A 23,825-nucleotide genomic window follows, 5' to 3' on the forward strand; every position below is an offset into this window, starting at 1 on the left:
TTAAAACTGTACAAAAATTTACATTGAATATCACTAAACTTTTATAAAGTATATAAAAGTTTAGATTGAAAATTTCTAAACTTTTAAACTCAGTAAAAGTCTAAAACCAATATACTCACTTACTTTCCCTTCTTGTAACACTAAAATTTTGTCACTAGTCTCTTTTAATCACTTCAAAATGGTTCAACAATTGAAAACGATCATTCGAGAAGTGGAAATTAAACTCATATATGATATATATATATATATTTTAAATTATATAAAATTCGGGAAATGTTATACACAAATAATTATCAGCTTTTACGATGAATCTGCCATGCAGCTTTGCCACCTCATTGACAAACTTGAAAACTCTGCATAATTTCCAAATGCTAATGTTTGATTGAATCAAATTAAATTTGCAATGATTGGAAAATATCCTATATATGACCTCCAGACAGCTAACAGACAAACAACTGTGCCATGCAATATACCTGCAGACAGTTCATATATATCTTCATATAAGTATACAAATATATATTATTGCATACAGAAAATATATTTTCACAGTCAAACTTACCAAAAATAGAGAGTAGGAGAGAAAGAAGGAAGAGAGAAACGCAGAATCTGATGGCTTATTTTCTTGTCATCATATCGAAATAAGTATAGGGTATGAGAACAAGAGAGGAAGAACACAACAAACCCTTTTCTTCCCTCTATATCTCTCTCTTGATCTCTTCATTTCTTCTGTATATTGGTACATAATTCAGCGCATATATTTTAATGGAAATATTTGATTAATTTTTTCTTTCATTAATTCACTATTGATGGAAAGCTTTAGAAAAGCCTATGGAGCCCTCAAGGACTCAACCACGGTCGGCCTCGCCAAGGTCAATAGTGAATTCAAGGTAATTATATGGGTACGGGTGCGTGTGCGCGCCTATATTTGTTGTGGGAATTTCTTCATGATGGGTTTTTGGATTTAAATTTCGTTGCTGTATTTTCATGGTTTGGCCTAGGATTTGGATATTGCAATTGTCAAGGCAACCAATCATGTTGAATATCCTCCAAAGGAACGACATGTGAGAAGTGAGTGCATTTTGTTTATTGTTTTGTTCTAAAACTTACGTCCTTTTTTTCTACGGTGGAATGAAATTTCACATTCAATTGTCGTTTTAATTCATGCAACTCACCTTGTTGAAATTTCTTTAATTTGGTTATGAACATATATGTCACACCGATATGATGGCCTGTACATACGAATTTGTCTTCCTAAGAAAATGCCTTTTTTTGTTGGCAATCAAGAAAGTATTGTATGCTTTCTTCTTTTGGTGAATGGTTTGGTGATTTACTTCTTACTTGATTTTGCCTCAGAGATATTTGCAGCAGTATCCATATCACGTCAGAGAGCTGATGTTTCCTACTGCCTTCATGCACTTTCAAGAAGATTGGGAAAGACTAGAAATTGGATTGTAAAGTTTCACTACTCATTAAGCTTTTTTCAGTACTTCTCCTTTTGATTTCCTGATTTAATTTGTCCAACAAGAATCCATGTTTACAAAACATGCATTTTACGGATTAGAACAACTTGTACCAATGTGTTCTAAGATATAAATTCGATTACATGATGCTTTGCTAGTATAAAGCTTAAGTCCATATCAGTCAATGGAATGTAATTCGAGACCAAACCATGCTTACGCTAATGACCCCGAGTGCATTTTTCAGGTGGCCATAAAGACTTTGATAGTTATTCACCGGATGTTAAGAGAGGGAGATCCAAGCTTCAGAGAAGAATTATTGCATTACTCCAAAAGGGGACATTTGTTTCAAATATCCAACTTCAAAGATTACTCTAGTCCTTTAGGTGTATTGACGTTTAGAATGGCTCAATAGAGAGAATACAACCCCCCCTTTTTTAACATTTGGATTGATTTTGTTATGCAGCTTGGGATTGTTCTGCTTGGGTTCGAACGTATTCGCTCTTCCTTGAGGAGCGACTAGAGTGTTTTAGAACTTTAAACTACGATATAGAGTCTGATAGAGTCTCAAAATCAGCTCCTGGAGTAACTAAGGTGTCCATATTCATTTCTACCAATAACAGAGGTCGCAATTTTTTCAACTGACTGCATATTATTCATTATTGTCTATCGTTACTCTATCAGGCTTATAGTAAGACACGACTCTTGAACACTCAAGAATTGCTGGATCAGCTACCTGCGTTGCAACAACTTCTGTATCGACTTGTCGGTTGCCAGGTAGTATTGCTGTAACGAGTTCTCACAAATCAATTTCACCTCAAATTTACATGGGGCGTTAAATCTTGGATGGTTTTGAAAATTTTTCAGCCTGAAGGAGCAGCCTGTCACAATTTCCTCATCCAATATGCATTGGCCTTGGTATGAATTTATGCAAAAATTATATGTTCTACAAAGAGAACAGTGTATATTTTCGTGAGTGAATTAACTAACCCTTGGTTGCTGCAGGTTTTGAAAGAGAGCTTCAAGATATATTGCGCCATTAATGATGGGATTATTAATCTTGTTGACATGGTGATGATCTTATATTTCTCTCACAACTGAAAAAATATTAATGGATCCAAGTTTGTTTAGATTAGAAGTGAGAAAACAACTTGTTTTTCATGCAGTTTTTCGAAATGCCTAAACATAACGCAGTTAGAGCTCTTAACACATACAAAAGAGCTGGACAACAGGTCAGTTTCTACTATCTTTCCCCTGGTCAGATCCCCGAATCAGTCGAGGTGTATGAGTCCAGAAGTTACAAATTTATTTTCTTCCATTTGAGAATATCTTTAACATCTACACTAATATCAGCTCGTGACATTGGCATTCATTTCAGGATCTATGTAAGAATAATATTTTCCTGATATTCCGCTGTTGATTTCTGGTTCTGTGTAGGCAGAAATTCTAGCCGACTTTTACGGGTTCTGCAGAACTCTGGACCTTGCTCGAACTTTTCAGTTCCCCATTTTAAGACAGGTCTTTTTTCTTGAAAAAGATGGATTTAAAAGTCAAGGATCATTGATAATTCCATAATACTTGCGTTTGATGAATGTTTTAATCAATGAACAGCCTCCACCTTCATTTCTAGCAACTATGGAGGAGTACGTAAGGGAAGCACCTCAGACAGGTTCTTTGTCTCATAAGAGACTGGTGAGATTAGCGTCACTTCCATTTCTATCTTATTCATCTCATGCAATTTTACTCCATTTTTTGTTCTACAAAGAAAATTTGAGCTAAGTAACCAATATGTTTTCAGAGTGAATATGTACGTAGCATTTAAAAAATAACTCAACTTACAGTTTTACACTGTTCTCTTTCCTGCTAATTTCGGGTTTCTAAAGAAACAACAATTATAATTAGTGTGACCATACACCAGGAGTATCGCGAGACAGAAGAAGAGGCAGAAAAACCCAAAGAAGCAGCTCCAATCGAAAAACAAGGCGAAGAAGTCGAAAACAAGGAAGAAATTGTTGAAATACCTGAAGAACCGGAGGTTAAGATTGAAGAAGAAGTTGAGCCACTGCAATTAGCCCAAGAACCTGTTGATCTACTGGTATGGTTTTCCCCTTCAATGTTTCGTTTGAAGGTTACAAGACTTAAGGGAGACTCAAAATTTTCTAGCTTCTTCTATGTAAAACTTTTGCAGGGTTTGAATGAAATAAATCCGAAGGCCGTGGAACTAGAACACAGCAATGCATTGGCGCTTGCAATTATTCAAACTGGTAACCAATTATTACCGCTAGCTGCTTTTCTTGTACAATTGGATTCAATTGCTCGTTGGCTTTTTAAATCTTCTGAAACATTTGATTCTAGATATTATATACATTCACTTGTATTGTCATATATGCACGAAATATAGATGATCACTAATGCTGAATATTGTTGCTATATGTGTGTGTGTGTGTTCTAATTTCAGGGAGTGATCCGCTGTATACGAATAGTAATGCCTTGATGGAAATAGGAAAGAGTTCTGGATGGGAATTGGCTTTAGTAACAGCTCCGAGCTACATTAACAAACCCCAACCACCTGAAACCAAAATGGTATATTACTTTGATTGCATCATTTGGATTACATCAACATTTGAATAGAAAAAAAAATCTTACGTGTACATTCATGAAATAGAATTATATTATAAACTAGATTGATCCTACTTCTACACAGGCTGGAGGGTTCGACAAGCTGTTACTTGACAGCTTGTACGAAGATAACTCGGCCAGGAGGCAACTGCAGCTGCACAACACAGGTTACAGCGCAGGCTATGGGTACGAAATGGCTGCACATAATGCAGCATTCGATCAAATACATGATCCTTTCGCCATGTCCAACAGCATTGCGCCTCCAGCAAATGTGCAGATGGCATTGATGTCTCAGCAAGAACATATTATGATGATGAATCAACTGCAAATGATGCAGCAGCAGCAAAATAATACAATGATGGTGCCGCATAACGGGTATGCAGCCCAGTACTATCAGCAGCCGCAGCAAATGGGAACTTCTAATCCATTTGGCGATCCTTTTAGCTATCCGCAGAGTACGTCGCAGCATAATGGAAACCACATGTTGATATAGAGATCAAGAGTTTATTGGGTTTTGTTTGTATTATTTGATTTTTTTGGGAGGAAGATGGTTTGTGGAAGTTAAAATCACGAAAACATGCAGACATTCTTGCGTTTTCATTGTACCTTCCATACCGCATGATCTGACTGTATAAACTAAGAGCCAACTATTGTAAAAACTATATAGATTTACTGTGAATACCACTTATCAGGGTCCGATTTGTGTTACAAAATATCTTATCTTAGTAACCATATTGCATAAAATATAATTATTTTATTCATTAGAGTATCTCTGTAATATCAAGTTCCAAAGCCTTTGTAGCATCTTGCTTATTATTATTTTTTTTTTTGGAAAAAACAAATGGCCGTGGATTTTCCAAAAATATAGTTCTCCCGAGAACGCAAGACACTTGTATACAATTCAATTCCAATCTTAATTTTCTCTGTTTAATTAGAGTATTTCTCGTGTGTGCGCGCACGATCTTCTTCTTTTCTTTTTTTCTTTTTGCGTGGAGACCACAAAATTTCACTTAAAATCTTGGCAATACATAAAAAAAACAAAACAAAACAAAATCTACAATTATAATCGACAGAAGCAGTAATAGATTTACAAAGGTCGAGACCTGCTCTCAAGAAAATGCTACGAGTTTATCCATAGTCCTATACGGATTGAAATAGCTTAATAAAAAATCATCTAAATCAACAGAAAAAATAATGGATTGCGGGATCGATATCACAAAACCTTCTGACCAAGACGTCGTAACGAAGAGATGATGGTTTCAAGACAACATAGGAAAAGCATTGAAAGTTTGTTCTAACAGATACTCAACTGTCCTATCTATGGGGCTTATGTTTTTTTCTGAAAAATTGGTCATTAGCAGAGAAACCGCCCCACCGTCCTGCATGTTTGTGCTAATCTTCTAATGCTTTCTTACCAGTAATATTAAGTTGTATTCGATGAAAGTGTATTTACAAGGCTGTTCGTATCAATTCGAATCAATAAACCAAATCTATATGATGCCCAAAAGACATTGTTTTGCTAAATGAAGGAGGAGAAGGAACTACACAGAATGCACACATTCAAAATACCTCACACAGTCACATATCAGATAAAAAATTGCTGATTTTTCGAAGCTCGTTGAGTGCAACCGTGGCCGTGACTCGTTCTTCGTTGGAAAAACCATTCTTTAAATTCTCTGGTGATCCCAGCTGATCCCGATTCAGTTGGAGGGCAGATTCAATCATCTGCAGGACCAAATGAAACCAGTTAAAAATGAACTGAAGCTCAAGGAAAGATTGAATCTGATATCCAGGATTAGAAAATAAAACACGGCAGTTCTAAACTGCAAAAGACAAGATTCATTTGATACCTGGATGTTTTCGAACATGGATTGACCAAGATTCCTCAAGCTGATCATCACATTCTGGGTGACTGTATCTCCGTGGCTGGTGCTACATGAGCCATCATATACATCAGACATAAAAGAAGTAGCATCTTTTTCCTGACCACTACTTACACTGTTGCAAGTTTTCGCAACTTCAGCTGGTGGTGGTTTCTTGAATATTCCCCCATTGGCATTTCTTCCAAACTTCCATAACCATGGAAATTTACCAGATAGAAGCTTTATTGGTTTTACCCCCACAGCTGATTTTTCCATGGAATCCTCATTTTGCTTAAAACTTGGAGAGTGACCAATAGGAGGTTCTGAGACCGGAAGAGGGGAGTTTGTTCCACAAGACTCAGGATCATTGGTCTTAGCATCATTTTCATCAACAGGTGAGTTTGATGCAACACTACTTCTATCCTGTTCACTTTCCTGATCACTATCTCCATGAATAGGACTTTGTGGTTCAAAGTAGTCAGAAGAATTTCCTTCACTTGCAGCGCCGCTCAATGCACTGCTAAGCTTTTGATCAGTAGCATTTTGTCCTCTAGTCTCCACTGGATTCTCGTGGAATGCAACTTCATCACTTCCAACAGATTCTTTCTCTTCATCTGATCCGAGCTCTCTGACTAGATCCTCCAACAAACTTCTCTTTACAGATGGCTTCAAACTTTTCGTAGTTTCACACTCCACTGATGGAGATGGGTCTGATTCGGTTCTGGATAGGCGCAATCTTACTCCCTCGGACCAACCCTTTTTGCTTTTCACGACTTGTTTTTCCGAGTTATTTTTCTGGCTTTCTTCCTCCTTGTGCAGAACTTTCCATTTCTCTTCCCAGTAGCTCTCATGAACCATCTTCCAAGGAGTTCTCGGAGAACTTAAATCTAGAGAAATACTATGGCCCCGAGTAACTACTGACTTCCTACCACCAAATAAGTCGTGTTGAATTTGCTGGTAATTTACATTTGAATCTATTGTCAGTGCTTGCAACGAAACTGCCTTTGCTATCAGTTTGACAAGATTTATGTCATCAGGAAAATTCAACAATCTCTGAAGGCAGGCAGTCGCATTCTCAGCAGCAAGCAATGAAGACCTTAAATTAAGTACAATTGAAACTGCAAAAGCAGAAATGAATGCTCCCCTATGCGAGTCAAGGATTCCACTATTGGACTCTACATCGAGACCAGCTGATTTGTTCAGCTTGGTGTTTTCCTGAGAAAAAATTTCATCCCAGATCACCAAAAGGTTTTCCAAGGAAAATTCACGACCAAATAATACACGTAGCCATCGTAGTGCAAAATATTGTGGTTCTACTCCTACTTCAACAAGGTGACTGTGAAGAGATGAATCGACTATGGATAGCAAATGATACAGTGCAGCGGAAGCTTCGATAACAGGGGGAAAGCCAGTATGGGAATTCACAAAAGGAGAAGGCGAGAAAAATTCGGTCATGGCAACTGCACCACCAGCCCCTTTCATCAAAGCATCAAACATCGAATAGGCATCATGTTCCATAAATTTCTCGGATAACACAACACCAAGTTCACCTTCGGTTCCATAAGCATCACTTAGTAAAACAATAGTTTGTATCTCAGGATCAAGTTCACTCAGGCCATTAGCTTCCACAAAACTGTTTTCTAAACCATTTTTATATTCCACGGATTCCGAGAATTTCTTGAAGTCAAAATTATATGTTAAGCCATTGTCATGAAATGTAAGGCCATCAAATTTGTCAGCAAAATGGTCTTCATAAAGCTTTCTTACTTCTAAGAGACGCTCCACGTCAACATGAAGAACATACATCAGGGGAGCCAAGAGTTCATGCATACCTATATATGAAGATACAGAGAATCTACAAACATAAATGATTGATAAACAGAACAATTTTAGAATCTGGAAAATAATCATCACAGTCACGATCTCGAGGTTAAAAAACAATGCCAGACAATCAGCTATACGTCCCCAGTCCCCACAATAGTTCTGGATAATAGGTAGAGCCACCTTCGCTGCCAATTGCTAAGCTTCCATCGTTTCATTGGGACATTGTACCATAATATAAATGTGTGACTGAAACAGAAGCAAGAATAATGTGCAAATAAAATTCACTCTACCTTGTCTGTAGCCGTACTCCGGATTTTTAAGACACCAAAATAATAATATTCGTCTTAGCATTCCTTGACATGCACTTGTCTGAAAATAGCTACCTCTTTCAGGGTATAAGCGTGTCAAATCTTTATCAAGCATTCTCTCTAATTCAGCATTTCTGAAAAAGCGACCCCACATGCTGTCTGCAATTAAAACAAGAATAACATAATTAAAACACATTTTTGTAAACTTAATAATTAATCATTCAGGTTCAAAAAATAGCGCAAAAAGTGAAATATTGTAAGAGGCAGAAATTCAGAGAGAATAACCAAATCGGGAATTTATACAAGTCAAATTAATCTGTAAAATGATCATAGAGTGACAATTTGTGTAGTCGAGAATAAGAATGAAATCGTACCTGGGTTTTGTGATAAAGGATTGTCCATGACAAGATCAGGAGAAATTCCACCATCTTTTACCACATGCGGGTCAACTAGAAGTTTTCTCCTCAGAGAAGCATACCTGTTCAACATTAATCACATGNAAAAAAAAAAAAAAAAAAAAAAAAAAAAAAAAAAAAAAAAGATATCAAATGAATAATATTGCACTAGTGAATTTTGACAAGAATAGTATAATATAGCATTTTTTCAATCAGTCTTAAATGTAATGTTTGAAACTTCTCAAAATTTGGGCCAATCATATGTTTAAATCCCCTTTTCGACGTAAATTTTTTAAAAATTTGAAGAATTTTCGCTTATTTTCATAAATTTATGCATAAAATTTGACTTCATTTTGCTGAGGACATGCTCGGCCTTTCAGACCTCCACTGGATTCATTGCCAACTATCATGGGCACGAAATATAAGCTTGAGAGTTGGGTGCACATCAATTCTACATCCACCCGCCAACTCAATGTCCTTAGTAAGTTCAGTATTTCATCCATTCTTGAAGGAGAAAAATCTCCAATTACAAACTTCTCAAATGAACCCTTAACTGCAACGATACTATAGGCAGCCTCTTTCTTGTTCTAGCCACTGCTACACTTTCCACTTTCTATCTGATGCATATAAGTTGGATAGTAAAACACAAGGAGATGTGATTAAGTTCAAAAAGCCAGGCAGGGCAGCGGTTTGTTCTCCTCTAAGGACATCTCCGTGCAACCGACATGCTGACAGTAAAATGCCTAAAACAACAGCATCATGGTCGCTATGATGTTTCTGAACGTACTCTTCACTTTCATTCACACTCCCCGCTCGTCCTAGTAGATCAACAAGGCAACAGAGATGCTCGACATTAGGGATTATACCATAAAAAATTGCTCATGGAGTCGAAAAGATATTGGCCTTCATTGACAAGCCCGGAATGATTGCAAGCTGTCAGAAGTCCAAGAAAAGTTGCCGAATCTTGCTTCAATTTGATCCTCACCATCTCCATGAAGTGATGGATGTATTACAAGAAATGACATGTTTATCCTCAACTGACCAAAAGACCTTCTCAGCTTCTTCCAAAAAATAAAATTTCGAGTACATTGCAATCAAAATGTTTCCAGTGAAAGCCAAATAATCAAGTCCAAGTTTCACTATCGCACATGTAATTGCATACGGTTAGAAACATTATAGTATGTACGTTCAACGAGGAGTTTGAGCCTGAACTAGCGAACCGAAGTCACTGGCAAGACTATGAGATCTAGCTTCTTTCGGTCGGCTTGCTTGCCCGGTCCTAGCAATCCGGCAAAAGTAAAATGGTCAGACCCCGCTGACATATCTATTATCTATTATATATATAAATATGTGACGTGAATTTCCATTTATCTCCTTATTAATTACTTGTTTTATTAATTACTTGTTTTTAATGTTGTCTAACTTATTAATTGCTTGTTTTTAATGTTGTCTACCCACATTATCAATTTAGATTTATTTGTTTATTTTTTATTATGTAAATTAGTATTTGATCTATTTTATGTCTACTCACATTATAATATGTTATTTTTAATCAAATGATTTAGATTTTTTTTATTTATCTTTTCTTACTTCAATTAAATTAATTAAAATTTAAAAATAATTCATTGTTGAATTATGAATTTTCTTTGGTGTCTAATTAATTTTTTATCATGTTTATTAATTTTTTTTATCATGTCCTCATTATTTATTTTGGTGACTTTGGCTATAACTTATTAGTTTTAAAAAATATTTTTTGCAAAAGAAAATTTCTTTAATAAAATATGGTTAAAAACTTTATTGTGATATACCATTTTTATAAAAAAAAATTCTAATTTTTAAATCTCTTTAATTGTTACAGTTGGCTAGAATTTACGTGTTTAAATAAAAAAAATTTGAACCAACATTTTTTGTGGTTTATATTTATAAATTATTTGAATAAAACACGGTAAAAGATTGTTGTGATTAGACCCGTCAATTTGGGTTGAGTTCGTCTCTTTGGCCCACATCGCCAAATAATTTAAGTGTGTTGGGTTGAAATTTTGTCAACCTATTTAAAGGTGGAACTAAATGAGCCCGAGCGAGTTTGTATTAAATATCAATATATCTACTATTATCGCTTTTCAATCATGAATTCCTCGTATAAAAGGAAGATTATCATCTTGATTTTAAAATTATGATGTTACTATTAATTGCTTGCTTTTATTGTTGTCTACCCACATTACAATATATTATTTTTAATCCAATGATTTAGTTTTTTTTATTTATCTTTTCATTATGCCAATTCAATTAATTAAAGTTTAGAAATAGTTTATTGTTGAATTGTGGATTTTTTTTGATGTCTTATTAAATTTTTTTTCATGTGCTCGTTATTTTATTTTATTTTTTTGTGACGTTGGCTATAACTTATGAGTTAAAAAAATATTTTTTTGCAAAGGTTTATATTTAAAATTACTTTAATAAAATATGGTTAAAAAAATTATTATAATATACCATTTTTATAAAAAAAAAAGTTTCTAATTTTTAAATCTCTTTACTTATAACCGCTGGCTAGAATTTATGTGTTTAAATAAAAAAAATTCAACCAACATTTTTTGGCGGTTTATATTTATAAATTATTTGAATAAAACAAGGTAAAGGATCGTTGTGATTAGACCCATCAATTTGAGTTGGGTCCGTCTATTGGCCCACACCACCAAACAATTTAAATGGGTTGTGTTGAAATTTTGTCAACCCATTTAAAGGTGGGCCTAAATGAGCTCACACGGGTTTATATTAAATATCTATATATCTAATATTGTCGATTTTCAATTACGAATTCCTCATGTAAAAAGGAGAATATCATCTTGATTTTAAAATTAAGATGTTAGTATCTTGTCCATAAATTGTGGGTTGTTCAGATATTTTGGTAGTCACTGAAAATCAAGTGTCAAAGTTGACATTTGAAATGTGTTTTTGGATTCCTGACAATATGTTCATCAACATATTATTTTTAAGTTATTTTTATCAGTATCGTGAATAATAAACACATTTATTAAAATAAATAAGTATTATCATATCTTTAAATTAATATCTACTTTCATGTTTGACATGTTCTGAGTCTTAGCAAAATGTGGAACATTAGATTCAAGCAAACGAATACACAAAGTCTGGGGCGAAACCAAAATTATGTGGTAACAAGAATTAAAATATAAACCAATAAATTTTTAATGAATTTATCGATGTTAAGATGCATAACAAATCTTATATCATAATATATAAAATTTCAACCTTATAAATGAAATAAATCATACATATATGAAATATACAAAATTTTATTACATATACAATCAAGTAATTTATTTTAATTGTATTTTATTCTACAAGAATTCTTGTCAAACTCAGTGATTGTGGATTTAACATCTATTAAATCAGCAAACTAAAGAGCGTGTCAATTAAACTAATTGAGTAATCACATATTCTTGAATTTCTTAATTAATTTTTTATCTTGATAATTTGTTTCATTTAATATTTTAAATTATAAGACACCGTTACTATAACTAAAGACACATTTTTTTAAATGTTCATAAGGACTCAATCACTAACTCATATGGAAAAACATTTATCGACATACTATATTGAAAACATTCTAATTAATTCAGCGCATTTGCTGAAATTTTTTTAATTAATTAAGAAAAATTCATTTACAATAATCATATTTAATCTTTTTGGGCTAACACCATTTATTTTATAAGATATTTATCGCAATTATTTATTTGTATGTTAATCTTTAAATCTGAATTATGATGTATATTGTTTTTCTAAAAGTTCTTAAATAATGATTTAATACATTTATTCGACATTTTAATATTAACATTTTAAGATATATTAATTTTATATTGTTTGCGTGCAACACTTCTAATCATGATTATAAAAATTCAATAAAAATTCTAAAAATGAATTAGGTAGAACATAAAAAATTACACAATTAATCAAAAGACAGAAAATAATAACTAAATAATTGTCTATTACCTAAAACTACTAATAACGACTTCTAAAGATTGAAGTCGGTGAGAGTGGAGGCCACTATGTACTAAAAAAATAAAAAGTTAATGTTTGAATGAGTTACACTGCAAAGTTAGTTAAATAAAAACGAAGGACAAAGTGGGTTAATAAAAATATTATAATGGGACTAAGTTGAATGAGACTCATATATATAAGTATCTCACTTGGTCTTACCTTATGCTTTGTCACTGTACAAAGCGAAAGTTTATGCACTGTAGTGTTCTACATTTTCTTAATTTTTCTCTTGATTTCAAATTTAATTTCATCATCTATTGGTCTTTAAAGATATATTAGAATTTTTTCTAAACATCTAACCTTAAATGTGATCAATTAACCAAATAATTATTATACTTTGTATAAAATAATAAATAGATTAATATATTTGAAGATATAAAAATTAATATCTTGAGAAGAATAAAAAAAGAATGTTAGAATTAATACTATAATTATCTAATGTCAATATTAAATTTAACATCCTACATTCAAAAATGTGTTTATTGAGATAAATACTATGATGATAAACCAAAAATAATAATTTATTTATCATTGTAACGTAATAATAATGTGATCGTTATTCGGAATCAGAAAATGATGTACTTTGACATATATTCTGATTTTTTTATTTTAAAATATAAATTTTCAAATAAATGAAAAATGATTTTTTTCATACTACTTATGTAGAATATCAAGTATATATTCTACTCAAATGTCTTATAAATTCATATGATATAGTAAAAGGTTATTTTCATAAACTTATTTGTTGAGTGCAATAATTGATCGTGTTGTGTAGAGTAATTAAAATGTTGTGCTTGAACTGTTGTACTATTTAAAATATTTGATTTGCACTGTTACCATATATAATCTACAGGTTTTAATAAAACAGTAAACGCTTGAGGCTACAATTGGTATCAGAGTCAAGATCGCGACTTTGATTTTCATTCATTGCAATTGGTGCAATTATTAGGAGATAGATTGTTTGGTGCAATAATTATCCACGATGGGTAGACGTTTGAGCTGTTGTATGATTTAATTAAAGATTTGACTTGCATAGTTACCATCAATTATAGCTTTTGGTAAAGCGACAAACGCTCGATCCTATATTATTCGTTTGTAAAGCTAGAAGAAACAGATTGCATCAACTTTTAGTTTTGAATCAATCCCTTACATGTTACTCGATTTTTAAATTTAGAAGCATTCTACAGTTTTCAAATATTATTATATATTGAATTATAATTTATCTCTTTTAAATTGGATAAATATACAATAAAACTCATGTAAATATTATTAACAAAAATATTTAAATGAAATATTGGATTTGTCGATAATCAAAATAAGAAATAAACAAATTTTGATCCTTGAGTGAAATAATATATTTAAATAAAGTTATAATTGCCACAATGAAATAATGCACCTACATGCATTTATCTCTGTATTTTGCAACTAAAATGTCAAAAAAAGTCTCCACATATTATTTTTATATCATATTTAAAATAATTATGAATCCTAAATTTTATTATTTTGAGTTGGTTTTTGTTATGAAAAATCATTGTGAATAAATTGAATTTAAAAATTCTTATATTTATGTATATCACATATTAATATATCAACCTAAGTCCAGGTAATAAAAAACTACAAAATGAACTTATTCATCTTCAATGTACACAAATTATAATGTAAAGATATATAACATTTAAGACAATGAAGTAGAATATATGTTTACATATAACAAAATATATACACAAGAAAAACAATAAATAAAAATATTTTTCTAGATATAAATATTTTTTTATAACTTTTTACAGTGAGTTGGAGAAGATAAAAGAGAAAAAATATTAATTCTTTTGGGTTACACAAAAAAATAGAAATGAAAGAAGTGTTTGTCATATAATGAATTCGGTTTTCAAATTAAATGTATATTATAAAGTTATATTTACCGTTCAAACTTTATAAATGCAATGAATTTTTCTCAAGATAAGGATACACAAATGTTCCTGTTAAGATATTTAAATAATTAGAAAAATTAAATATATTATTTTTCTGGAGGTAATATCAATATGACATTAGTAATTTGATTGTGGTAATTATACTTATGAGTTGATATGAAATATTAAAATAAGTGTCATAAGAGTCAGTAAAAAGATGATTTATTGTCAAAAATATTATTATTATAAATTGTAAATAAATGACAACATTTAATCAATATTTTTTTAGATCAATCCATCAGTACTTTTTATATAATGATAGATTATTATAATAATTAGGGGTGAGCATTCGGTCAGTTTTGTTACCAACCGAACCGAATTAGTATAATCGGACCGAACCGAAATATTTAGCAATAACCGAACCGACCGAATTAATTTTCATAACCGATGAAATTCGAACCAAATTATATTCGGTTAATTCGGTTGGTGACCAGATTAACCGATAAATTTTAAAAAAAAATTGTGATTTAACTTTAATTATATATGTAATTTTTTTAACATTACAGTTTACACAAATGCATAAAAACATAAAATCACATACATCACAAATTTTTCTTTAGAATTAGGGCCTATTTTAAAATTAAAAAGTAAAAATTAAAAAATATATTAAAATTGATAAATAATAAAAATGTATTAAATAATATTATTTATTTTATCGGTTAATTCGATTAGCCGATTTCAAAATTTTGAAAATCTTAACCGAAGCGAATTAACCGATATAACCGAATTTTTTGAATTTGAAAACCAAATTTTCGAATTGACTCGGTTCGGTCGGTTCATTCGGTTTAACCGAAATTTTGCTCACTTCTAATAATAATGTGTAGTTTATATGTTATCAAGTATAAGTGTCTAATAAATTAAAGGTGACTAGGAAAGTAAAAGCATCCAGTAGAAATTGTTGTCAATTTACATGAAAGAGAATAATAATCAAACAACATTGTAAATAAAAAATTGCATATCATTGATTGTCAAAAAAAATTGTAATAATTGAATATTATAATAAAGAGTGAGTCTGATGTGAGACCGTCTCACGGATCTTAATCTATGAGACGGGTCAACCTTACCCATATTCACAATTAAAAGTAATACTCTTAGCATAAAAAGTAATACTTTTTCATGGATGACCCAAATAAAAGATCCGTCTCACAAATACGACCCGTGAGACCGTCTCACACAAGTTTTTGCCTATAATAAAATATATGCATTATTGAGAGAATATGACAAATAAAAAAAGAAAACAATATGATAAAAAAGATATGAGAAAAATTTTAGTAGTCCAAATCTTTTTTTAAAATTAAAAAAATATGGTTTTTTCCAAATTAATTACATATGTTAATTAACAAGAATTGTCAAAATTTATAATACTATTATCATTATCTTTTGTTGAGTTAACTAATTTTATTTCAAATTTTTATTATTTCAATATATGTTTCCTATGTGCTACGCACGTGCATTATTTCTAGTAAGCTTAAATATCTCAAGCTCCTTCTCGCCTTGCTCATTTTCCGCTAGCCCGGTGATTGCTACATTTTAAGAAACTAAGGATAAAGAACCGGAAACGCTACCACAATAAAAATTTAAAAAGGCTTCACTCCACCTAAAGCACTCATATACATCGAAATTAGTGAATTAAGAACAAAACTAACAGCGTCATGGCCTAACTTTACTGCCTGCGCATGTACTTGTTCCCAAGCTTTAATTCCTTAACGACAGAACAAGAACCAATGACCCTTGACAAAACAAATTCGTCGGGCTTAAAATATTCCTGCATCTGACTGAAAACCCGAAATGCTAAATTGGGTCTTCTTGATTTGGAACATAACCAGAGATCAAGGCAGAGCAAGTGACCAAATTTTTCCGTGACATTTCATCAAACATTTAGTGAGCTGAATTCATGCACCCACATTTTGCATAAAAGTTGACAATACGTTGCCGATGATAGCATCTGATTTCACACCTACCTTCACGGCAGTAGCATGGAGCAAAATCCCTTGTCGGAAGTTCTTCGTGTTGGCGCACTGGTGGAGAAGGACACCGATGATCTCCTGTAACATATTTAGCTTGTACTAAGTTTTCTTGGGGTGGTACAGATAAAATTAGCAAACAGAGACGCTTGAATCGCCATTCTTGGAGATTCTGTAAAACGGGCGAAAAAAATGTGATTTTAAATTTTTTGTCAAACAGGTTGGTAGTTGAACTTGGCGGTAAGAACGATCCGTGTCAATTATTCGTGAGTTAATTGTAACAGATCTTTTTTAAGAAATAAAAAATCTATCAAACGTGCGGGTACACTCAAATGATGTAATATTATTGGCATCCAAACCCAAAGTCGAGAGCTTCCAGTAAAGACATAAACAATCAGTTTTCTAACAGACAAAGTTTAAGCCCTCGATATATTTACAGCAGCCCAGAGTGAAGTTTAGCGACTTCGTCATATCATTATCATACAGTCTACAAACTGGGAATAATACTACAACGAAGAAAAAAACAAGTACGAACCAAATTTTAATCAAACAAGAAAATGGAAAGTCCAATCAAAATCTGCCAAATCTTAGCCTTTATAATGCCCGGAAGAGTCGCTAAAGTCCGTTCCTGGAGCAAGAAAGGATCATCCCAAAAGAAGAAGCAAAAGCTGGCCATTCTTTCGTCATCTCAACTCGAATCCATCTTTGCTTTAAACAACTAGGCAACTCTATCATCGGTCTGAGGATTAATGCTTAGGTGTCACCATCTCAGGTGTATGTGTAATCGGGATGAGTTTCATTAAATTGTCTAGAGTTTCTGGTAAAAATTTCCGAGCAAATAAATAACACGGTCGTTGTTTTCCATTCCACATGCAAGGACTGATCTGGATTTCTCTCTGCATTTCAAAAGGAAATATGTCAACAGGAATGCGATGAAGTAGCGGACTTTAAATTATAATAGAAGAAAGATAACCAACCCTTTTGTCGCTGGTGGCATGTACGCTGTCTACAATAGACTGCGAAAATACAGCTCAAAGTCAAAAGTAGATACGATAGGCACTATGCAGCTCGATATATACGCAGATTTGAAGGACACAAAGCAAGATTTAACCAAAAAACGCTAATATTTTGCATATGATTAATGAAAAAAAAGGTCACGATTAACAAAATCGATGCTGGAACACTAGGATCACCACAAACAGTCTGAAAGTATGCCCGAGAAAACTTGGATTAGGGAGTATAAAAGCTGAATGTGAAGACAGATGGAAGAGTTGAACAATACTGATGTCAAAGTTCAAAGGAGTGGTCATACAGTAATATTTCGAATCAGCTCATAGGTGATGTCCTGAGCTCGGTAGGATTTCGGATGCCACTTCATTTCAGACCAATCAACATGTGTTACCGACCAATTAGAAACTCCAGCAGGATCGAACATCTGACAAGACGAGGAAAAAATTCAGTTTGATTAGCAGGGTCAAAAGGACAGATGAAGCATTTTAAAAAAAAAAACAAAAAAATTAAGGTGTAAGGCGGTACTCACATAGAAAAAGGTGGGCAAATAGTGTTCATCGGAATAGCAGTTGAGCCCATCAATTCCTGGCTGTTCAATGAAAGGTTACAAAAGGCATGGTTATTCAGTATTATGACATAGCAACCTCAATTTCCTAATAAAATTAGTCAAGAAATAAAGAAGTAAACTCTAATCAAAATATTTCAGCAATTCAATGGTGTGCTACTGTTCTTTATTCATAATTTGTAAGATCTACATTTGGAGTCCTATCAGTTTTTTTTTTTTAAGCTAAAGTTTCCTATCATGGAGCTAAGAGTTCCACACTCTTTATCCTATTTTTTCACCCCTTTCTATTGAAAATGCCTCTTTACTTGAATTTCATTTTGACGGCTCTCATGTTTCAATGGGAGTTTTCACAACACCACACAAGACTTTATCCTACTAAGTGAGGTCAGCTATATGGATCTTCTTAAGCCATAATGCATATCATTTTTAATCATTATAATTCAAGTCTTTTTTGTCTCCATTTTCGTCTATTATTATGGGTATTAGTCATGGTCTCGCATATCCTAATCGGAAGTCCATATCATCTCAGACATGTCTCCCTCAATTTTTCATCGATAGGCGCAACCACAAGTTTTTCTCTTCTAATATTATTTTCTTATCATATCCATTATTGTATGGAAGCACATCCACTTTAACATCTTCATCTCTGCGACTCTAATATTTTGTTCATGAGACCGCTTTACCGCAGAACATTCGGTAACATAGCATACCTAACATTTATTCTATATTGGGGTGCGTTTACACCTAAGATGCTTTCAAGGAGTTCACTCATCCAATAGATTTAACCTCTATATTTTACACAACCCACGGATTTAGATTGCACAACCAGTTTGGTTAATCATGAACAAACATCTGAAATACTGAAGCAAAGTCCACAAATCAAACAGCTTCATTTCAAATTCCACGAATCAAACAGCTTGGTTTTTCTCATTAATCAATTCATCATTGCATCAACTTTGCAGGTAGAATATGGAACACAGACATCCATTGGAAGAGTTAGTTATCCTACCTTTGACAATCAAAGGTCATCTTACCTCTAATTTTAAAACAGAAGAGAGTTTAAGCAAAACAGAAGGGAGGTTAGGCCCGCATTGGGGTCCAGATAATCTTCCAGAGTGTATGATAGAACTTAATTAATAACGAAATGGTTTGTTTGACATCTAAATAAAATCTGATCATGAAGATGTATGCCTAAAAATGTCCAGGAAAAAATTCAAAGCTGTGGAAAAGTAGAAGACAGTTGAAAACTACCAGCAAGAAATCATAAGCTAGATCACCTTGCAGTAATCCCTGAATTTTGTATAATAGAGACTGTCAGCCATGGTTATGATGGCATGCTGCCGCTTCATCGTGAACCACTGTATTATACAACACCAAATACATATTACAACAAAAATTAATTATATTTAAAATTGAACATACTGCACTTAGTTACTCTGACAACTATGGAACTATTTCAATAATATAAATCCACCTGGGCTCCCTTCCGAAAGTATTTTTTCTCAACTTCAGGCAACATGTGTTTAGAATACCTGCCATTTCCATGTGGTCCTGGATCCTCGAAGCTGCAAAAAACAGGATGGGTACTTAGACTCCGGAATGAATATATTAAATAAAGGACGATAAAAAAATATAAATTGTGTACTTCATAGAGATATATGTAAAGTTTTGAAAGCATGATCTTATTCAGAAAATTGGTGTTCCATATCATTTATTCAGTTTCCATTGTAATTATCCAATTTTCGGAAGCATTCCCGTTGTTTGTATAGCAGGACTCATTTTCACTAAAGCGCTAACCTTTTCTTTGAAAGTTTATCTATCCTACATTACTTTTTGAAAAAAGAGAGAGAGAGGAGAAAAGAGTTATTAGGAACAGCAGAATCTGCTGAAATTGGTCTTAGCCTTCAATTTTTTAGCGTTCTATATGGTAAGCCACCTATTTATTCAAAAGTTCACTACTGAATATTTCCTAAAACTAAACACTAGAAACTAGGGCAAAACAGTTGCTGCTGCAGAGAAGATTCGACATAATAGAGAGTTTTGAAATTGTATACTTACGAATCTATAAAGCTGGTATTTGCGTGCATCAGATAGTTGTACACGTAATCAAAATCCCAAAGTGGCACACAGCTGCATTCCACGAAATTGCTTAATTTATAACTGACTGCTTACCAGAGTTTCACAATAAATGAAAAATTAAGAACTTCAAAGAGAGTAGATTCTATAACCACCTGTCTGACAGAAGTACGAAACGCTGGTTATCTGGATCTTTGAGTGCATTTGCTAAAAGCCGCCTTTCGGCATCAACCATTGAAATTTTCCCCCATACCACCTTAAATTGTGAATCGGTATACAATGTTCAGGCAACAATAATTGTAAGTGCGGTGCTCAGTAGTAATTAAGTGACGGATTTCATTATGGCTCACTAACTGAAACAATATGATATTAATGTGAAAAACTAAGGATCTACAGATAAGTAAAGCAGATAAATCAATGAGATTTCTTTAACCGAGCTTGGAGCAGTAAATAATTCCATAAATGAAAAATCTCAAGAATTGTGTTTCAACGAATCATTTGATCCGCATTCGAATTGAACATGAAAACCACGTAAGTGTAGCTCATTAAGCATATAAGATTGTGTTCAGCGCATATACGTGCAATATTTCAAATAAGTTTAAAAAGGGTTCACGATTACTGGTTTATAAATACTTTCTAGTGCATGAATGAATCATTTGATCTGCATACGAATCAAGCATGACAATACATTAGCGTAGCTCATTTTAAGAATATAAGATTGTGTTAAGTGCATGTAGGTGCAATATTTCAAATAAATTTAAACACGGTTCACAATAACTAGTTTTTTTTTTAAAATGTTTTCAAATACTAACATGTTTCAGTAGCAGAAAATGTGTCAGAACCCCGCAACCACAAAAATTAAAGCCTACCAACTCTCCATGTTTCCAATCGACACTAAAACTTATTTATTAAATTATATCTCACTTTTGGCTTTCATCAAACAAGATAAATTGTGAACAGCACCAAAGCTACAGAGTAAATTTAATATAAATTAATGTCCGTCACAGGCCAAATACATTGAACAAGAATGAATGAAGGGATGAGGTACCAACCTTATCACTACGAATCTCCCGATTGATAAAATAACGACTAAAATGCACAGGTTTGTCTTTTGATGCGTGCACATAAATAGAGAATCTACGTTCATTTCCCTGCCAAATGAAGCATAACACAAGAAAAGAAGGTCAAACCTAATAAAAAAAATATTAAATACGATTCAAATCCAGGGAAAGAAACTGATAAAAGGTTTGTAAAATTCACCACCACTATTTACCAAATCTATAGTGTTTTTTCCCCAACATTTAGTGTTTAGGAATCAGTTCCTAAGAGTCAGAAATGAGATAAGTATAATAAATCTATTCCCAAAAAAAACTGTGCATTTCATGTTGTTTCAGTGATTCAAAAAAGTTCAAATCTGTTCAGCAATTCGGACACCAAAATAAAACATACATATTCTGAACAGACTACTTGAAATGAAAGAGAGAAAGTCTCCAAATGAGTATCGAACACACACAGTTTCTTTTACATCTTCGAGACATTTACGCCAAGACCACCGCTTAGCCGAAGTCAAATCTGTAAGTTTTGCAAACGCACTGAATGATAGCAAGTGAAGTCAAGAAAGAAACACCCAGTACCTGGAAAAATTTATCCCATAGCTTTTCAAAAGGTAAAGCACCAGGTGTCAGAAACAGGAAGCTGATTTTGGGATTGGTAGATGTATTAGAGGCCATATTCAGAATGTCTCTAATTACAACACGAGAAGCAATTTCTTCATCAGTGAGTTCTCTAGCAGCCATAGGTGGAAGCCAACTTTGCAAGGCTTGGCAACCATGAGATGAGAAAACATAACAAGCTGAAGAACTGTGAGGTGGATAAACATACGTGCAAACTAAGAACAAGCTGACTAAAGAAACCAATATGATTATCCACGTTGGCTTCTTTAAATGACCATGTTGGCGGGGCCAAGGCAATATTTGCACGTCTTTCATGCCAAGATGCCACGCCTCAATCTGATTTCGCCTCAAATTCCGAAATGCACCTCGGTATCCTTAATGCTTCAAGGATGTTTCGAAGTGCTTCATCGCTTCATCTAGAATGATTCTGAACTTGCAAAGCAGACATATGAGCATTATAATTCGAAGAGTTCACTTAAATTACAGGAAAATCAAAAAATACATCAAACTCAAGCAAGATGTACTAAATATAAGGCAAAAACTTGTGTGAGACGGTCTCACGGGTCGTATTTGTGAGACAGATCTTTTATTTGGGTCATCCATGAAAAAGTATTACTTTTTATTGTGAATATGGGTAGGGTTGACCCGTCTCACAGATTAATATTCGTAAGACGGTCTTACATGAGACTCACTCTAAATATAAATAAATGTTATATACGATAAGGTCTCAGGACAATAAAAGCTGAAGTACTTTGACAGGCCAAAGTAGACCACTACATTCAACATTAAAACCTGTAAATATTCCAATTAAGTTTGAGATATCCACTAAACTTTGCTATAGACAATCAATTGCCCAAGTTTCGGATCATGAAGTTAATGATAGCTGAAGATTGTAAATTTGCAAGTGAAACTGATAATGGCAAGTCACAACTCACATACATGGAAAATTTTTACTCCCCCAGAACTTAATATAAAAACAGAAACATATAAAGTAAACTCAGACGCCAAAGGTTGAAAAACAAACATTACCAATAATATCCAATCCTTTTTTTTTGTCAATTTCCTATTTAACCAATTTAGACAGTTGATATCCAGAACACGAACACCACATCAGAATTCATACGACAATGAAAAGAAACAAAACAGATTAAAATAAAGGGGGAGAATCTATACCTGGGCGAAATGATTTAAAAGTCAAGGGTGAGATTTTTTTTTAAAAAAAATAGTATTGCACTGATAATATTTTATGAAGGGGTTTGACGGATTCAAATATGCATGTCTACGGTCACAACCAACGAACGGCCCAGAAATCGATGGTCCTAATAGTCAAATTACCGAATTAAAACAGTCACGCCAAAAAGTCAAACCTAACTCTGTACCTTGATCGACAATCATCAAACCTCTTCAAATCACAAACATTAAATATACTGACCTCCAAACACAAACATAAGAGCATACAGATAAACATACACCAAAAATTAAAAATAAATTAACAGCAAAAATCACTGAAAAACACAAGAATATCCCTCCATGCATCTCTGGAACCAATTAGAGATCGAATTACCTGATTGATTCGAAAATCTTGAGCACATAAGATCTGTGTGTATACGTACGATTGTGTGTATATATAATTAAAGATTACGCGTACGAGATCTAGGGCAACTCGATATACAGAATAAATCTCTGTGAAAATGCGTTTGAGCTTCAGAGTAGAACTGCAAAGTATAGATACAGAATTGGAGTGTGAGTCGATAGACATAAAATCAACATATGAAGATTACGTGGATTTGGATTAATATTTAATAGAGATGCAGCGGATTCGAATGGTTGGGGTGTGTTTGGGTTGGGACACATTTGTGTTGAGAGATTTGAACGTTTTTTGCCTTCGTCCAAACACGATAACATCTAATCCGTCAATTTTATTCTTATCAGTAAAATGTGTGTGAAAAATAATGCCTATTGAATATATGAATCCTACAAATATTTAGATTAATATTACCCAATATTACTTTTTATACTAAGAGTATTATTTTTTATTATGAATATCG

The 23,825-nt window shown here is 33.0% G+C and overlaps 3 protein-coding genes across 4 annotated transcripts; 1 reads left to right on the forward strand and 2 right to left on the reverse strand.

Moving 5' to 3' along the window:
- Window positions 1–629: 629 nt before the first annotated feature.
- LOC140977795 (putative clathrin assembly protein At5g57200) lies at window positions 630–4,775 on the forward strand. Its single transcript, XM_073442533.1, has 15 exons — window positions 630–887; window positions 999–1,068; window positions 1,354–1,451; window positions 1,705–1,843; window positions 1,924–2,051; window positions 2,142–2,234; window positions 2,325–2,375; window positions 2,463–2,528; window positions 2,624–2,689; window positions 2,895–2,975; window positions 3,069–3,149; window positions 3,376–3,552; window positions 3,646–3,721; window positions 3,916–4,040; window positions 4,162–4,775. The coding sequence occupies exons 1-15, from the start codon at window positions 807–809 to the stop codon at window positions 4,567–4,569; spliced, it is 1,740 nt and encodes a 579-aa protein (XP_073298634.1). The 5' UTR covers window positions 630–806; the 3' UTR covers window positions 4,570–4,775.
- Window positions 4,776–5,142: 367 nt separating this feature from the next.
- LOC140977312 (uncharacterized) lies at window positions 5,143–8,577 on the reverse strand. The gene is made up of 4 exons (XM_073442017.1): window positions 8,445–8,577; window positions 8,053–8,229; window positions 5,927–7,770; window positions 5,143–5,801 (listed from the first exon to the last, which is right to left on the reverse strand). The coding sequence occupies exons 1-4, from the start codon at window positions 8,557–8,559 to the stop codon at window positions 5,655–5,657; spliced, it is 2,283 nt and encodes a 760-aa protein (XP_073298118.1). The 5' UTR covers window positions 8,560–8,577; the 3' UTR covers window positions 5,143–5,654.
- An 8,262-nt stretch (window positions 8,578–16,839) lies between these two features.
- LOC140977313 (glycosyltransferase BC10-like) lies at window positions 16,840–23,599 on the reverse strand. Of its 2 annotated transcripts, none has more exons than XM_073442020.1 (11): window positions 23,342–23,599; window positions 21,739–22,204; window positions 21,157–21,255; window positions 20,260–20,360; window positions 20,087–20,158; window positions 19,503–19,593; window positions 19,306–19,386; window positions 17,993–18,052; window positions 17,765–17,887; window positions 17,430–17,468; window positions 16,840–17,348 (listed from the first exon to the last, which is right to left on the reverse strand). In XM_073442020.1, exons 2-11 carry the CDS (start codon window positions 22,090–22,092, stop codon window positions 17,199–17,201), a joined length of 1,170 nt encoding a protein of 389 aa, XP_073298121.1. In that variant the 5' UTR covers window positions 22,093–22,204; window positions 23,342–23,599; the 3' UTR covers window positions 16,840–17,198. The 2 variants fall into 2 exon arrangements, 1 of the variants encoding a protein (XP_073298121.1); XR_012175396.1 differs by having other exon boundaries at window positions 17,248–17,348; window positions 17,735–17,887.
- Between the last annotated feature and the right edge of the window lie 226 nt (window positions 23,600–23,825).

This window comes from Primulina huaijiensis, chromosome 5 (assembly GCF_012295235.1).
Source record: "Primulina huaijiensis isolate GDHJ02 chromosome 5, ASM1229523v2, whole genome shotgun sequence".
NCBI lineage: Eukaryota > Viridiplantae > Streptophyta > Magnoliopsida > Lamiales > Gesneriaceae > Primulina > Primulina huaijiensis.

Bases quoted from the DNA above. Each gene is read 5' to 3' on its own strand.
- LOC140977312 (XM_073442017.1), bottom strand. From the start codon at position 8,559: ATGTTGAACAGGTATGCTTCTCTGAGGAGAAAACTTCTAGTTGACCCG. The intron at 8,230-8,444 runs GTACGATTTCAT...TTTTAATTGCAG, and splicing joins TCCTTTATCACAAAACCCAG to ACAGCATGTGGGGTCGCTTT. The intron at 7,771-8,052 runs GTAGAGTGAATT...CTTCATATATAG, and splicing joins GGAGTACGGCTACAGACAAG to GTATGCATGAACTCTTGGCT.
- LOC140977313 (XM_073442020.1), bottom strand. From the start codon at position 22,092: ATGAAAGACGTGCAAATATTGCCTTGGCCCCGCCAACATGGTCATTTA. The intron at 17,469-17,764 runs GTATGACCACTC...GTATTTTCGCAG, and splicing joins AGCTGATTCGAAATATTACT to TCTATTGTAGACAGCGTACA. The intron at 17,349-17,429 runs GTTGGTTATCTT...TTTGAAATGCAG, and splicing joins ATGCCACCAGCGACAAAAGG to AGAGAAATCCAGATCAGTCC.
- LOC140977795 (XM_073442533.1), top strand. From the start codon at position 807: ATGGAAAGCTTTAGAAAAGCCTATGGAGCCCTCAAGGACTCAACCACG. The intron at 1,452-1,704 runs GTAAAGTTTCAC...TGCATTTTTCAG, and splicing joins GAAAGACTAGAAATTGGATT to GTGGCCATAAAGACTTTGAT. The intron at 1,844-1,923 runs GTGTATTGACGT...TTTGTTATGCAG, and splicing joins AGATTACTCTAGTCCTTTAG to CTTGGGATTGTTCTGCTTGG.